The sequence below is a fragment of the Anas acuta genome, chromosome 6 (assembly GCF_963932015.1).
Source record: "Anas acuta chromosome 6, bAnaAcu1.1, whole genome shotgun sequence".
Classification (NCBI taxonomy): Eukaryota; Metazoa; Chordata; class Aves; order Anseriformes; family Anatidae; genus Anas; species Anas acuta.
In genome coordinates this window covers 28533872-28550967 of record NC_088984.1, presented here as the reverse complement: position 1 = coordinate 28550967, position 17096 = coordinate 28533872, and the positions used below count along the sequence as shown (strand labels likewise).

Genomic DNA, 17096 nt, shown 5'->3' with positions numbered 1-17096 from the left:
GCTTTGGCTGAAGGAGGGGACGGTCCCCACTCGCCCCCTCCCCTGTGTGTGCTCCGGCACAGACGCACAGATGTCCCCTTGTACCACCACGCACACACAGCCCCCTGCTATGGTGTGCAGATGGTCACACTGATGGTCCCTCACCCCCATGGTGCTGACACAAATGCTAGCACACGCATTTGGTGGGGGGCTCCCTGCCCCGTTTCCATGCTTTAGCCACCACATTCCTTAATAAAGGGTCCCTCCCCAGCTCTTCTGTATCCCCTTTAAGCACTGAAAGGCCACTACAAGGCCTCCCCAGAGCCTTCTCCTCCCCATGCTGACCCCCCAGCTCCCTCAGCCTGGCTCTGTAGGAGAGGTGCTCCAGCCTCTGCCCATCCTCGTGGCCTCCCCTGCTCCCACAGCCCCACGTCCCGCTGGTGCTGCAGGGGGGCTCTCACGGAGCAGCAGGGGAGAATCCCCTCCTGCGCCCTGCTGCCTGCACGCGTGTGGGTGCAGCCCAGGACGTGATCACTGGGGGATTGCGCGGACCCCGAGCACCCCCTTACCCCCTCCCTCTCCCCCTCCCCACCCGCAGACCCCCCTTTTCCCTTCCCCTCCCCTCCCCGGGCAGAGGCGGGGCCGCTCCCGCCGGGGTCGCTCCGGGTTGCGCCGCGCCCGGGGGGCGCCGCGCGGGTCCCGCTGCGCTCCGGGGCCGGCACAGCCGGGCAGGACCGGGCAGGACCGAGCCGGGCAGAGCCGAACCGGGCTGGGCAGAGCCGGGCAGAGCTTGGCAGAGCCGGGCAGAGCCGTGCCATGTACGCGGGGCGCAAGCGGCGGAAGCCGGCGCCCCGAGCGTGAGTGCGGGCGAGGAGCGGGGCTGGGGTCGGGGCCGGGAACGGGACCGGGACCGGGAATGGGACCGGGAGCGGGACCGGGAGCGGTGGCGGTGCCCGCGGTGACACGGGCGGGTGGCTGTGCCGGCAGGGCTCGGGCTGCGGCGGCCGACGGCGGCAGGTCCAACCCGTCCAAGCGGCACCGGGAGCGGCTGAACCGGGAGCTGGAGCGGCTGGCGGCGCTGCTGCCCTTCCCCGCAGAGGTGGTGGCCGGCCTGGACAAGCTGTCGGTCCTGCGCCTCAGCGCCGGCTTCCTCCGAGCCAGGAGCTTCTTCAGCGGTGAGTGCCCGGCCGGAGCATCCCCGCGGCCCGTGGGCGTCTGTCTGTCCGTGGGTGTCTGTGCCGGTTCTTGTCACTTCGCCCTAACCGCAGCCACCCCGGGGCAGGTGAGCAGCCCTACAGGTAGCCCCAAGCAGCAGCGCTGCACAACGCCCTCCGTTCTCCCCGTTTTTATTTTCTTTCTATTTTTTTTTCCCCCCTAACGCTGGATTTTCTTGCTCTGACATGGCAAGAATGTCAGCCGCAAGGCTCCGGGAGATGCGCGCACGCCTCGCGCTTCGGGAAAAGCGGAGCCGATGCCTGTTTGGAATTAGAGGGATCTCTAAAGATTACGTTGATTTTGTTTGTGGGTTCCACTGAAGTAGAAAATTGAAGTTTAGGCTGGAGGGTTTCTGCGAGATCCCGGGCTCAGGCTCTGGCAGGCACAGCCGCGAGGGTAGCAGCAGGTTGGGCAGCACAGTTGGGAAGTTTCTCAGCGCGAGTGACAATTTTCCCCTGTTGCAATAGCCTGGAGGAATGCTCCCTGTGCTGGCGATGAAGAATTACCTGTGACGTGATTACAGTTTATTTGGGAACCTTTTAAAATACACCATGTTAAAGACATTCCTGCATTCCACTGGGCTGTAATTGTAATTTGTAGGAGCCCACTGGAGGGGTATTTGGGCAGCACTGGATTTTCCTGTTGAAATACAAGTGGCTTAAAACACCACATGTGACCTCAGAAACATTTTTTTTTAACCCCAAATCACTGAATATATTGTGTCTTTTTTTTTTTTTTTTTTTTTTTTCCCTCCCCTGTTCCATTCTCTTTGAAACATCGCTTGTAGGATTGGCAGGCGGGCGAAATGAAAAATTAATGGCCGGGGAGAGCAGTTGTTTGCCTTGCAGCACCAGGTCGATTTGTTTGTTTGACCGTATAGCCTGCATTCTGCGTGCTGCTTGTGCCCTGGCAGGGAGCTGTGCTGCAAGGCTGCAGGCACTGCCCGGACCCCTCTGCACGGTGCCCAGTGGGGCACCTCGGACCCCCACGAGCTCATCCTGCCTGCGAAGGTGCCTCCGAAGGGGCTGAGGCAGCAGGGCGGTGCTGGTGATCCTGGGGGCTGCAGAAGCACCGCAGGCTGCCGCGGGGTGGAGGTCCGTGGCGCAGTGCGGGCCTTGCCAGTCTCCTGAAACATGAATGATTTAAAAGCCTGAAGAATTTATAAAATGGAGGGGTGGCAGAGCGTTTCCTTAAAACAGCGGTTTCGAAATGGATGGTCTCATTGCAAAGCGTCGTGCCAGAAGTTGTGGGGTGCTTTAGGGTTGTCCTCCTCCCTAGGGACGCTGTGCTGGGACAAGGAAAGCACAGGGTGACCCTGGGGGAGGATGGTCCTCCTGCCCCATGAGGGGCCATGCACCCAGGGCCATGCACCCAGGGGTCTGACATCCCTGTGTCCCCAGCTCAGTTGGTTTGACTTCAGCAGCTGAGCTGTGAGTGTGTCTGGAGCTATGGGACGGGCATCTCTGGTTTCAGTCAGGTCACAGTGATTCAGGTGTGAGAGCGAGGGGGTAAAGTCCCATCCTTTTTGATGTGAATGGTGCTTGAGCATTGAGGTAAGTCTCTGCTGCTGCTTAAAAAAAGTCTTTTCTGTTTGTTTGTTTATTTTTTAAAGACTTTTGATTTAAATAATTTATCTTTAAAAACAACTCTGGGCAAGCCCATCTACAATATCAAGTGATTTTAAGTGACTTTAGTCCACTTCGGTGTGAATGCTGGAGTGATGCTACCCTCTGAGGTGCTGTGCTGAAGCTGAAGTAATACTCACCTTAGGAAGGCTTCTGCAGCATCCAAAATATGCTGCTTTTTCCTTCCTTTACTTTTTTGTTTGTTTGTTTTGGTTTTGGTCTCCCTTATGTTTTATTTTTTTCCCTTTGTCTGGCAGGGGAGAGAGTTCAAGGGGGCTGGCCCAGCCGGGATCTGTCTGTCTGTCTGCTCGGTGCTGAGCCGTGAGAGCTGTGCAGCATCCTTGGGAATACAAAGTGGGATCCCGAGGAAAAAGCTTTAGCTGCTGAGTGCTGACAAGTCCGGTGTGAGATCAGATCAGGAAAAAACAAGTGTTTTGGGGTCTCTTCTGGTTTATGGAGAGCCACCAGCCTGTCCCATAGGTGAATCAATCAATTCACCCAGCAGGTTTATGCCAGCTGCCATTTCTCCAGCCCCCTTCTTAAATAATTCATTGCAAGCCAGAAATGCGCTCGCCTCCAGGCTGTTGTTTCTCCCAACCGATTTGAAAATCAGTGACTTTAGTTTTATTTGAATATATTGATCTGTGTGTAGATGGTGTATGGGGAAGCTTATATGGGCTCAAGGGACTAGGAAACAGATGGTGGATTCAGGATCACGGTCACTGGTAAAATTTGGGGAATCTCTCTCATTTTGTTTCTGGTTCACAATCATCTTCTGGATGTGTGACAAGTTGTTCAAAATGCAGAGCTGGTTTCATAGGCTCTCATGAAGTACATTTGAAGTGCATTTGCATGGCACTGGTCGGGATGGACTGTGTGACTTTGCTGTGGAAGCGACCTGTTCAGCTGGCAGAGACACTGCGTGCAAGAAGCATCTGTGCTTTTACCTGAACATTGCTTTGGGGAGATATTGCCAAAAGGAGCCCCAGCCGGCTGCTGGCACCACGTGTGGCCATGCAGTCCCCTCTTGGCCACACCGCTCTGGGACAGCCTCAGCCCGCACGTGATGCCGGCAGCTCGGCCCAGCGGTGCCTGGCTCCCCCTAATCCCTCCCCGCGGGCCCAGCACGTGCCACCAGCCTGTGGGATCAGCCATGGGGTCTTGTGTGTTGCTTGCTTGACCTGCTTGAAAGCCCAGGGGGTTGAGCCCAAAATGTGCCGGGGACCTGGTTTGGAGGAGGGTCTCTTGCAGGATGTGTCTGCCGTGTGCTGGGAGGCTCGTCCACACCGTGCTTCTTGCAGTGCCTCGTCCTGTGGTGAGCCCAGCTGCCCAGGGGTACAAGAGCTGACACCCCTCACACCCCGAGCACTCGTTTGCCATCTGGGGGTACTTAGCAGTGCCTCTGAAGCCTCTGTTATCAACAGTGAGCTCTTCAGCATGTGCTTGTCCGTTCACTTCGTCAGCTCTCCACCGCCCGTGCGGTTTAGTCACCTGCTGCAGGCAGCCGAAGCCCGAAAACCTAGGGGACGGTGTAAGAAAAATAAAGCCTAGTCCTGTGATCCTCCGGCTCCCTTGACTGCTAGGTAACGAGCTGGCTTCCAGGGGCGCTTTGAGCTGGGAGAGTCTTGTGACTTTCCTTAGGTAGGCCATTTCCCCGCCGCGTGCTTTCCTTGCCAAATCCTTTTCCCTGGGCCCCATGAGAATGTCTCCAGGAGGCTGCGGTGCGGCAGGGGCAGGGGGTGTCACAGGCAGGACCTGCAGGAGAGCTGGGGGGGAATGCCAGGCCCTGGGGTGCAGGTCCTTGGTGGTCCCTGGGACGGGACGCGTGTGCTGGAGAGCCCACAGGGGGTGCAGAGAGGTTCTGCAGAGCCGTCAGCACTGCTGGAAACAGCTGGAAGCCCAGCTTCGAATCCAGCTCCTGAACTCGCTGGAGGGAATCACAGCATGGTTTTTGTGCTCACAGGCACCTTAAAGATCATCTCACCCCATCTTTCACCAGGCCAGGCTGCCCAAAGCCCTGTCCAGACTGGCTGTGAACACTCTGGTGGTGGGGCACCCACAGCTTCTCTGGGCAGCCTGTTCCAGGGCCTCACCACCCTCACTGTGAAAAAATTTCTTCCTTTCATCTTATCTGAACCTGCCCTTGTTTAGTTTAAAACCATTCCCCCTTCTCCTGTCACAGTTTGTGGGTTATCATCAAGGATTGTCATCGCTTGGAGGACAGTGGCTTGCCTGCGTTAGGAGGTTTCAAACCCTCCTAAGTGCTGGAAGAAGAAGGGAAAGCCTGGCACATCTTTGTCCTCTTTGTCCTTGTTTAAACCTCCGCTCGTGCTTCTCCCTTTGAGACCCATGTGCCTTCAGTGATGCAACAGGGACGTGTAGTGGAGGCCTCCTTGCTTTTAAAAGTGCAATTAGATCTTTTAACAGGATATTCATTATTCACCACGCGCTGTCACAGAACTGGCTGTGTCTGTACCGTTCAGACAAGGGATAAATAATTAATCCATTTAAAGAAATTGGTGCCAGTGGGGAGCTGTGGCAGGTATTATGAAACAGTAAGTAGCACTGCAGTATACATTAAGGATAAGCAAGGGGAAGATTGGGAGGTATTTGCCAGTTACTAGAAAATGGGCTCCACGCAGCACAATGGGGAGAAATGAAGTGATGTGTCAGCAAGCCGGGGAGGAGATGGCTCTGCTGCCCAGGGTCAGCAAATCCCTGCCTGCTTCTCTCGCCATTTCCTTGATGCTCTTTCCCTCTAGTGTGTTTCAAACCCTCCACATCGGGGGAGCAGCTCACTACTGCCACTAAGTCACTTGGCATCTTTGCCTGAGGAATTTGCATCGGCTAGGGAGAGCTCAGTTCGTGACAAATCATAAAAAAATAAGTAATAATAATCCAGAACAGGATACACTTTACTGAGTGCATGTTCCTCTTCTTTGCTTCTCAAAGTAGCCGGAGACGTGTAAGCTTGTTGTGAGATGCGTGTGTTAAATCAGAGAGCACTGATCAGACTTGGCGTGCTGACAGTGTAGCGATGAGAGACGCTGGAGAGGCAGGTAGCGGTGCTCTGCCTGGCACTACAGCTGCGCTCCAGCTTTTCACCACTTGGTAATAACTCCCATCTCTGCTGGAAAATCACAGAACCTCAAGAGCTTTTGTTTCTCTCTTTTTTTTTTTTTTTCAGCTCACAATATTCTGTTTCTTCTTTGCAAGCCAGTGCAGGAAAACAGTTTTGAGGTGTTATTTAATGCATGGGAGTGCGAGCAGAGCTGTGGGTTGTGCTGCCAGTGAGCTTCTCGAGGGGTGGGTATAAAAGGCAGATTGGGAAATACATCCTGATGAGGTTTTACTTCTGTATGAGTAAAAATCCTGCATTTGGAGAATTGGCAAAAGGAAGAAGGAAAGAGACAGCTAGAAGTCAATTTTATTTAAAAGGACATCTCTCCTTCTCCCAACATCAGCTGAAACTAATAATTGGTATGCAGGTATCCCTACCATTGCTTGCAGGTGGGTTTGGTGCTTTCTTGCCTTATTTAAATGATGCCAACAGCAGTGGGAAAACACTCTCTGTTGCTGCTTTTGAAGAGCTACAAAGTGGTTGAGTTCTTTTCTGCCTCTCCTGTACCAACCCCTGGGTTATGTCTCAAATGCTTCTTGCTTTCCTCCTCGGGCTGTGGCTAATGCAAAATCCTGTTCTTACTTCAAGGTTTTGCCTGTGTGGAGGGAAGGGAAGGGGGCTCGGAGATATCCTCTCAAAAATGTTAATACCGGCTTGTTGGTGCAGAGATTCCTCAGGTCCGCAAAGCCCTTGCAGGTTCAGGAGTTCACCGGCAAACCTCGTAGGTGGCGAGGTGTGCTTTCAGCCTCACGTGGAGCAGCTTCCCAAGGCTGGGACCCCTGGCTCCCAATCTACTGCTCCTGGGGGTGGCAGCTCTGCCTGAGGATCACCATTCTTCCTGGCAGGGTTGTTATGGGATGCTCCTGGAGCCCTGGGGGCTGTGGGGTGCCCAAAGCACCCTTGGGGATGGCAGTAGCCTGCTAGGTTGTGTGTGGCACGGTGGGGCTGTGAGCAGAAGTGGTGGAAGTGCAATGCCCAGCCTGCCGTGGGAAGGGAGATTTTTCTTCCTCCACAATAAAAGGTTTTTTGTGGCAAAATAGCCTGCAGGTCCTGGTTGGAGCTATTTGTTCTTTGGAGAAATAGCAGGAAAAATGTGCAAGCCTTTCCTCGCCTTCCTCCTCCAGCTGCCTGCAGCAAAGGCAATGCCAGTGGCTGGAGTGGCACCGTGCCAGATGTCCTCAGAAAAAGCCGCTCCTCTCCCTTTTTTTCTTTCCTGCAAAGGCCTTTCTGGGGTCATGCAGCAAGGGCGAAGCTCACGTCCAGTCTCCCCGCCGGATGCAGCTGGCGTGAAGGCAGGCGCTCCCCTGGGGATGAGCTTTCCCTGCTCGCCCAGGGTAGCGGGGAGGGAGCCAGGGCAGGATGCGGTGGTGGCTCTCCGCTCCATCAGCCTGATGTGCCACGACAGCCCTGCTGAATTGCTGACCCACGGGGCTGTTATGGACACCAAGCAGGAGGCCTGCCTACGATGCCCATGGCCAAGAGCAGGTCTATGTGGGGTTCTGTGGGTGGCTTGATGCAAAAAGTGCTGTTTGGTGGAGGCTGGGGAAACCCTTGTGGGAAATGTGGTTTGGTGGCAGATGTTGGCACAGAGATAATGTGTCATCCTCTGATTTTAACTGTCTGCTCTGGCCACAAAGCTCAGGGGCAGCCCAGATGCTGATAGCGAAGTCTATTTTTAGTCAGTGCTTGTGATCCAAGTCCATTACTCGCAAGTTTTCCTTCTGAAGGCAAATATCAAGCCATTACACCAGACCTCTTCAACCCTTCAGTCACTCTTTTATCAGCCAGGTTTATTTTTATCATGCACCTCCAGCGCAGCTGTCTGGGAGCTGGCAGACCTTTAAAAATTCATAATCCCTGCGTCTTCCTCGCAGGGATCAGAAGGACGAGTGGCTCTGCTTCCTGGGGCTGCTGGAAGGTGCTGCCCATGGTGTCCACAACATTGGTGCAGCCTTGCAGGGAGAGGTGTCTCTGTTCTTGTATGTGTGTGTTTTGCTGTGCTCTGCTGTGAGCTACGGCTTGTCTTAATTTGATTGCATAAACCCTCCTTAATGAGACAAATGATGAGAGATTTTTTTCCCCAGCCTGTGAGCTCACTAAATGTGTCCTCTTGCAGTATGGGGGTGCAGGCAGTTGCTGGCAGACGCAGGACCTCGTAGTTCTCCTGCTGATGCATGTCTGTTTTAGAGATCTCTGGCTTTAACTGCTCTTTACTTGGGGGTTGTTAAAGATCTGGGAATAAGGTTAAAACAAAATAGGAATTTTGAGATTATGGAGGGGTGGGGGGAAATGTCGCATTAAAGTCAGCTCTGGAGGGGTGAAGCAAAGGGCTGGCAGAGCTCTGCAGCTTCCCTGGGCAGCAGTGCCCAGTTTTGTGGCCAGGGCTGTGTTTTGGGATCTGGTGGCGGTGACCTGGGAGCGTTACTGCAGCACTGACCTCCCTTCCCTCTGCTTTGCTGCAGTTGCTCTGAAGAACCACGGTGCCAACGAAGCAGAGAGGGATGGAGACTGTGACAGCAGCTCCGCTCCAGGCACAGCAGTGGCGGCAGTACCAGAGGGCGAGCTGCTCCTGCAGGTTAGTGGTGCTCTCTGGCCTCCTCCCCCTGGCAGATGCCTTCAAGGGTGTTTTCCTCTTGTCCCCTTCCCAGCTCCTTCGAGCTTTCCCAAAAAGCAGGCTGCTCTGTCACTTATTCCAGGACACTTTGGTGAAGCTTGTGGTGAGGTGGGAGGGAGCTGTCTGGTTCTTGATCTCCATTCACATATTTATTTGTCAGGACAGCCTTTTGCCATGATTGCAAAACTTTTTCTACCTGCTGTAATTTCACCTGCAGCGGCTGGGATTGAGCTTCTGCTCAAAGGCATTTAAGAGCTCTTCAGATCCCTTGGCAGAGACTTTATGTCGTCTCCCCTTTCCTTTTCCATCCTTCTGGGAGAAAACTGCCACCTGTAAATCAAAGGTGCCAGAGCCCCTTCATCTCAGTGGAAGTAGCCCTGGATGTCTGGGCGAGGACAGCCAGCTCTTCTCTGCTGTGGTGTGCGAATGGGCTGTGGGTGTAACGCAGGAGCCAATTATAATTACTGTCTTGCCTGGTTGCTGGGGAGCCAGGATCTCAGTGCCTTGTGAGAGAAATGCTGGTTAATAACCAAAACCCCGAGGGGTTTGTGCTGTCAAAGCACAGAGCTGTGGACGTAGCTGTACCGCGGGCAGCAGGGCTGGCCAGGGGTTGATGCCCTGCTCATCACACCCCTCCCAGAGCCTGGGGCCGCCCTTGCAGAGGCACCAAGCGAGGGGCTGAAAGCTCTGGCTTCAGGTTTGGGTCTTGCAGGGGCTCTCCTGTGGGATGCTGGATGTGGCACGTGGTCAGGATTTGCCTCCGTGCCATGGGGAAAAAGTCCTCCAGTTTAAAAACCTACATCTGCTCTGCCTGCCACCTTGGATGCCTGATATTGCTTTCTCTCATCACATGGCCCACACTGTTCCTCCCCCTCTGCTCCTGAGGTTTTCCAGCCTTATGTTTTCGGTCTGTTCTTGTCACTAAGGTGGCCTTCAGCAGGCTCAGTCTGCCTGTTGGGTGGTGTGACAAGGAAGGACGGGGTGCTGCAAGACCTTGCTCACTGCCACCGCGGCGGGACAGTGCCTCCAGAGCTGCTCAAAGGGTTAAAGTGCACTTGGCAGCACTAATTAACCTCTGCAGCAGATTCCCACACACTGAGATCAACCCCAGTAAATAGAGAGAGCGTTTGTGCCTGGCATAAAGGGAAGGAGAGGGGGGAGAAACGCGGACCTGGACAATGAAGCAGGAATTGGCAGCAACAATAGCCGGACTTGGCTGGGACGACACGCTAGACCCTAATTAATCCTGATGTCTGTACATGACGAAGCGAGGGAAGCAGGACGGGGCTGGCTGCCCTGGCCTCCACCAGGTTAGTGGTACAGGGTGGGTTTTGGCTGTGCACCAACCAACTGGGGCAGCTCGTCTGAAGCTCGTAGTCCTCACAGATCTCCAGGGGCCAAGGATGCTGCCCCTGGTCCCTTCCTGCCAGGTCAACACCCAAATTACCACCCAGGTTTGTGAGGCTGGTAGGAATGAGCCTTTTGGGGGGAGGACAGAGGCTCCGATGGCTCAGCCTGCAGGGGCAGAGGAGCCTGAGCATTTGTTTTATATGAGCAGGCCACAGCATTCAGCGAGTGCCTCCAGCCTCCTTGAGCGGAGGACATGCACAGGCTCTTTTGGCACCCGGGGAGGCCAGCAGGGATGCAAACCTGGGAGCCACCCAGGCAGACACAGGTTAACCTTAAATGCAACCCATGGGAAGTGCTGTTTTGATCCCCGATTGTCAAAAAGGCTTCTTTCCGCCAGAATACCAGAACGGACCCGTTCCTGATGGTGTCTGGATTCATTCTGCAACTGGTTCTCTGATCTGCGTTCACTCCTCGCTTAGGATGAGGATAAATGTCCAAATCTGAATCCGAGTGAGGATGGAAGCAAAGTTTTCCATCAGTTCCAATTAGGGAACGCTCGGGCAGCTGCATGGAAGAGAGCTACGTGACCTCAGGGAAACCCAGCAGAAGGCACTGTCTGCTTTGAGTGAGCACAGCTCCGCTGGCACGTATCCCACTTCCCTCCAGTTGGCAGGATTTAACTGAGCGAGGCAGAACGGAGGAAATCTAAGAATAAGCTGTGGGCTCGACCTCTGCTAGTTAAAGCAGGATCGCTCCAGGTGGGGCAGAGCAGCAGAGATCGGGAGTCTCCTGCCTCCTTATTGCCTTCATGGAGTGTTTCTGCAAGGGGGAGAAGGAAATGCAGAGGATCAGCTGGTGCTGCCAGGGCTGCTGTGCTACCGAGCAGGACCTGGAGATGTTCCTTCGCTCACAGCTCCTGGTGGGCCCAGCAGGGAGATGTGGTTGGAAGGGTTTCGTCTTCTCCCAGGGCTTCTGTGCTTTGTCTTGGGGCAGTGGAGCAGCCAGGACCAGGGCGACCAGCATCTGAGCAGAACAAAACGTGCAGCCCTGCTGGAAGAGGGTGATGTGAGCATGGCACACACCTGCGGACCTCCTCTCTCTCCTAGGCACTCAACGGCTTTGTGCTGGTGGTAACGTCAGAAGGGCTGATATTTTACTCCTCGCACACGATCCAGGACTACCTGGGATTTCATCAGGTTGGTTCAACACCTCTGTCTGGCAGCGATGGGTTTGCAGGGTGGATTTTCCCTTGACAGCAGAGAATAGCCTGAAGTTCCCTGTGGGGATTGCAGGGTCTTTGGAGGGCTGCAGGTACAGGGAAGAAGGCAAGACCTTGTCTGTGGCTGCTGGGTGACCTGACCCATTACCATTACCCCAGACCATCCCTTCTTTCTAGGGGGCTCAAAAATCATCACAGAGGGGAGCAGGGACTGAGACCTGCAATACACAAAGCCCTGTACCCTCTCTTTGAGTTCAGTGCCTTGGGAAGTGGAGATGTGAAGTGTCCTTGCTTCACTGAGCTCGAGAGATGAGAGAGTTAAGTGTCTGAAGAGGGTCTTTGCAGGCACACTAGCAAAGCCTCATCTGGAAGAAAAACCTCATCTCAGTGGAATGGGGGGTTTCTTGTCTTCTAAAAATGTGAAGTTTCCTGGTGCTCAAGAGACTTCAGGCTCCTGGGAGCGTGCACGGAGGCTAGGCTACAGACAGGGCTGTAATTCCTCCAGGGCAGACAGGCTGGGAACTGACTCATTGCTTGTTGAGCATTCGCACGGGGCTGTGTGAGTAGGAAGAGAAAATTCCTCTTTCTCACCATCCCAGCGCTGCAGGGTCAGGGAAGTCAATTGGTCAGGGAAGATGGGAAGCACCACAATCTCCTTTGGAAGGACAGCTCCCCAGGGCCACTGCTCAGCCCTGCTTCCTCTCCACATTGTGCAGCAGGCAGCATTTGCCACGTAAGGCACCAAACATTGTGTTGGCTCAGCGTAGCAGGCCACGTCGCTCACACATTGCTTTTTCCTCTAGACAGATGTCATGCACCAGAGCGTCTTCGAGCTGATCCACAGCGAGGACCAGCAGGAATTCAGGCGCAACCTCCACTGGGCTCTCAGCCCGCCCCACGCTCCTGAGGGGGAGCCCTCTCCTGAAGGTAGGCACAGGCTGGGAAGCAGGCACGGCCAGCACGAGCTGCTCTGTTCCCTCTCTGCACTGCGGAACCAGCAACCAGCCGCATGGGGTTTGTGTCCTTGTGGCTCATCCAACACGCCGTGGCTCTGCCGAGACTTCTGTCACCATGCTTTGCAGATGCTCCAGTCCCCAGTGCTGCTGGGGACTGTGACCACCAGCCTCTGGCTCCTCTCTCAGCTCCTATCTTCCTATCTCCTGCAGGGAGGAAGAGTCTTGGCTCTTCTGCTGCTGCCTACAAGCCCGATCAGCTGCCCCCAGAAAACTCTTCCTTCCTGGAAAGGAGCTTTGTGTGCCGGTTTCGCTGCCTCCTGGATAATTCCTCTGGCTTCCTGGTGAGTACAGGGCTGCTCTGCAGCAGGCTCCCCGCAAGGGCTTCATGCTGCTGTTGGAGCTCAAAAGTTGGCCTTGAAGGACTTGGTACTCTTCTCTGTCGTGTGTAGTATTTGCATACCTCAAGAAGGAGATTTTTTTTTTTCTTATATTTTGTCTGTATGTACAACCTGTTCCTGAGGGATATGTTCCTCTCCTCTCAGAAGTACCAAATCTTAAACTAAATTGATTTTTCTCCATGTGGGCCAGCAGTGGGGAGCTGCTGGGGGAGAAAGCAATGGGGAGCTGCTGCCCTGGGGAGCTGAGTGCAGCATCCCTCTAAAACCTCTAAAACCCTGTCTTATTTTAGAGGGGAGTACTGCCTGCGCTCACCTGGGAGTGGGGGAGTTGCGAGGGTCAGCGCTCCACGAGCACCAGTTGGTGGGACCTGTGGTGTTATCCTGGCTGGGGCTGTGGGAGACCCATGCAGAACACGTGAACCTCCTCAGTTTGGAGGTTCACCCAAACTGAGTTCACCCAGTTCTGTGTGGCACTGACCTTTTCTTCTCTTTCTAGGCTCTAAACCTTCAAGGCAGGCTGAAATTCCTTCATGGGCAGAACAAAAGGTCTGAAGATGGGTCTGCACTGCCCCCCGAGCTTGCTCTTTTTGCCATCTCCACCCCATTGCAGCTCCCATCCATCCTGGAGGTCAGAACCAAGAACATGATCTTCAGGACAAAGCACAAGCTGGACTTCACCCCCTTGGCGTGTGATGCCAAGTAAGTGGCAGAGCTTATTTGGGGTAATGAAATAAGGGGCAGAGCTTACGAGGGGTGATGCTGCGTGCTTACTGCTCGCTAGTTCGTGTTGTGCATGGTGATTTCTGCCTCTCAGCTGGGTCCATTCTTCCTCTTCTGCAGGGGGAAGATTGTTTTGGGCTACACCGAGGCAGAGCTACGGATGTGTGGCACGGGCTACCAATTCGTCCATGCTGCCGACATGCTGTACTGTGCTGAGAACCATGTCAGAAGTAAGAGTCCTTTTCCCTGGTCCCTACCTCTGAGGTTGGTACTATGGGCAGCTCCTTTAGCACTGTGTCAAGCCAGGCCCATAGGACGCTTTGCTTTACACCTTGCTGTGATGCTCTTGTCACTCTGTAGGGAGCTCGGGGTGGTGAGCAGTGAGGTGTGTCTAGCTGGGGTGGTGTCCCCTGCATGTGCCAGCCAGGACATCCTTCAGCTGTGCCCCTGCTGCTTATCCCTGTGGGAAACAGCAGCGTTGCTGGAGGCAGCCCTGCCTCGGGTGACGTGCTGACGGGCCCCTGTATGTGTGCTTCGTCCCGGCAGTGATGAGAACGGGGGAGAGCGGCCTGACGGTGTTCCGCCTGCTGACCAAGGACAAGCGCTGGAAGTGGGTGCAGGCCAACGCGCGGCTCGTCTACAAGAACGGCAAGCCCGAGTACATCCTCGTCACACAGAGACCCCTCGTGTGAGTGCCGGGCAGGATGCTCTATTTGTCCGTGCTTCTTCTGTCTTTTAAAGGAGCAGCCGTAAGATGCAGTGCTCTGATGCTCTTTCAGCCACGTGTCCCTCTGCAGGGCCCCCAGAAGAAGGGGAGAGCACTGAGCAGTGCTTATAGCCCTGCTCTGGTGTCCTGGGCTGACCCTGGTGGCTGCTGTGGGGACATGTGGGTGCAGGAGCAGCAGGGACCTCTGATTTGCCTGCAGGAGGGCAGCAGCCCTGCACCCCTGTCCTTGGGGTCTGCAGCACAGAGGAGAGGTGCAAAGGCTTGGCTTCTGTCTGGCTCCACTACCCTCTGCATTTTAAGCATCTGTTGGTTTTGCTACAGATGTTTGTGGTTTTTTTATGCATGTATATATTTAAATATGTGTGCATTCATTTGCACATAAATATGTGTGTGTGTACACATGGGACTGTGTCCCACCAGTGCGCGTGGGCTGCTTGTAGCAAAGGGGCTTTGGGTTTCGGGATTCACAGTTCTGCACTGCAGAAGCAGTTTACAGAGTGTGTGCACATACAGTCCGTGGTCTCCTCTTCCTGCTCTGCAGAGATGAAGAAGGAGGAGAGCACCTTCGAAAACGGTCCATGCATCTTCCCTTCACCTTTGCTACCGGAGAAGCACTCTTGTACCAAAGCGCTTACCCTCTCCCAGGCTTCTCAGATGCTTTCCAGAGCAAAGGGAGGAGCAGCAAGTCCAAGAAGCCCTCCCACAGCAACGGAGGGCACTCCCAGAAGGACAGCATTGCCCCCAGTTCTTTGCTGGGTGCTGTGCTGCAGCAGGACAAGGCAGCGTACATCCCTCACCCATCTCCTGCGCCTAGCCACTCGTTCAGCAGCAGTTTCTTGGGCCACCTTGAGGATGTGTCTTCGCTGGGTGCAGAAGGAGAGGCCCAGAGCATGGACACCGCTCTGATTTCCTCAAGGGAAGACAGCTTCAAAAAGGAGCTGGTAGATTTGCAGCAGGAGGACCCTCTCTTGGCCACCCTGGACTCTCTGTCCATTACCAGCGACGAGAGCTGCTCCAACAGCGAGTTCTTCAGTGCGCTGGAGAGCCTGGGGCTGAACGCCGAAGACCTGGAGCTCCTGCTGCTGGATGAGAAAATGCTGATGGTCAACATGGACCCTGCCCGCACCCCGAACCTGAGCGATTTCCTCACCAACAACGAGATCCTCTCCTACATCCATGCCAGGCTGGTGAACAAATCCGAGGGAGACCCCCAGGCCTGCCCCCTGCCAGGCACCACCTCGAGCCCACCTGGAGGCTCAGCTGCATACCCGGCCCAGCAAACACAGCAGCCTGGCGTTGTCCCAGGCCAGGCTGCTGCTCTGCTGTGGGATCAGCCCCTCCGTGAGGCACCAGGGCAGCCGTCCCCACTGTCCTTGAGGCCATCAGAGGCAGGGAAGGAGCCGTCTGGAGGCTTGCAGTGGAGGCCCGCTGGGGAGGAGAGCCTGCTCCGCTTCCTCCACCTGGCGCAGGACACCCCGTGGGCCAAAGCTGCTGGCTCGCCCCTGGGAGCCCTGCACCCACAGGGGGTTCAGCAGCCAGAGGGTGGCTTCCCGGCTGTGCATCCCACCCAAGGGGACATTCTCCAGACCTTCTCCTTGCCCAGCCAGTGCCAGGGGCATGGGGCACCCCCAAGGCAGCCAAAATGCAAGGCTGGCCGGCGCTTGCTGACGGACAGGTTGTGTGGCCACCGTTCCCCCTCTTCTCCACACTCCCTTCCCACGAGCAGCAATAGCCCGTGGCAGGACTATGTCTCCCCGCTCCTGACAACCCCAGCTCAGCCTGATTTTTGTGGCATCAGCCAGGACTTGATCTCCCAGCACGAGGGCTGCTTGGGTCCAGCACCTGGGCCTGGCACACCAGCAGTAGACTTCAACCTAAATGGATTGTGCAGCATGGAAACCCTCGGTTGTGGGGGGTCCCAGGAGGAGATGGTTCCATACTCTGGGTTTTTCCCCCCTTCCTCGTACCAGCTTATTCCTGAGAAGCAGCTGAGCCCCGTCCCCTCCATGCCCCAGTACCCTTTCCTGAGCCCCCCTGCAGAGTGTTTTGGCAGCATCAGCAGCGCGCTGGAGGCACCCAGGAATTCCTGTGGGGTGCACACCTCCGTGCTGAGCCTGGACACCAGATGTCAGGTAAGGGCCTCTCTGCTCCTGTGCTGGGATTTCCTGGGGGTCTTAGCACAGGAAAGGTACCTGTTGGGTTGGCAGGAATCACCCTGCTCTGCCAGTGCACGGCCAGAAAGACTTCAGAGGCTTTTCTTTGCACCAGGAGTTGCAGAGGGATCAGAACATGGGCTCTTCCCTTTAGAAGGTGTCTGGCTGTGGGTCTGGTTTCCACATGGTTTGTTTTGTTGTCCTTTCTGTGTAAGAAATAATTCCAGCCATGCTCTGGTAAGCTTTGATGGGTGGCACATCAGGTGCTGATCTGCTGTCCTATCTTACAGGCAGAGAGATGAGGTCTGTCAGGGGATTTCAGGTGCCTTAAACATCCCCAGACAGGATCCACCAAGACTCTGCTGAATTCCTGAGGTAGCTTTTTAACAGCTCTGCCAGTAAAACCCTGCAAAGTGCCTCAGCACCCTCTTTCCTCCCTCTTCTTGTAGCCTGACAGCAGCTGTGTTTTGCCTGGTGCTCAGATGGGGCTCCCTGGAGACGTGCCCAAAGGCAGCCCCGCTCCCTCCTGCAAGCTGCACCCTCGTGCAGAAGTGCTGCCGGATCACCCCCACACCTCCAGCAATGACTTCTATCTCTAGGAGAGCAGGACCAGACCCAGCAAAGTGGGGTCATTCACTGGGGATGGAGCTGCCTTCCAGCTGTGGACAACAAACCTTCCCCTACCACGTGTGTCCTGTCCTGGCTCTTGATGCCTTGGCTTGGCTGTTTCCTGTGTTTTGTTGTATTGTTTTGCTGTATTGTGTGTGCCATGCCCAGCTTGGCTGATAACCAGTTTCTCTTCTGGCTGACTGGGTCTGACCCTCTCTGTTCATTCTCAAGCGCCAGGAGCAGGCTGGCATGTAAGCCATACCTTGTATTTGTGCCTAAAAAGACCGCAGGTAAGTAGTGGAGCTGGCTAACCTAAGGAAAAGATTTCAGACTTGACAAAAAAAAAAAGTTGTCAATAAAATAAAAAAGTGTAATGATACTTGGTTTTAAGTACTGATATAGTGATATTT

At 55.0% G+C, this 17096-nt stretch overlaps 1 protein-coding gene across 1 annotated transcript; it reads left to right on the top strand.

Annotated features, from left to right (window-relative positions):
- Positions 1-645: 645 nt before the first annotated feature.
- Positions 646-16814, top strand: LOC137858420 (aryl hydrocarbon receptor-like). The gene is made up of 11 exons (XM_068686140.1): positions 646-836; positions 967-1154; positions 8403-8515; positions 11011-11100; positions 11927-12050; positions 12290-12420; positions 12974-13176; positions 13318-13427; positions 13744-13885; positions 14466-16056; positions 16527-16814. The coding sequence occupies exons 1-11, from the start codon at positions 796-798 to the stop codon at positions 16674-16676; spliced, it is 2883 nt and encodes a 960-aa protein (XP_068542241.1). The 5' UTR covers positions 646-795; the 3' UTR covers positions 16677-16814.
- Positions 16815-17096: the final 282 nt, after the last annotated feature.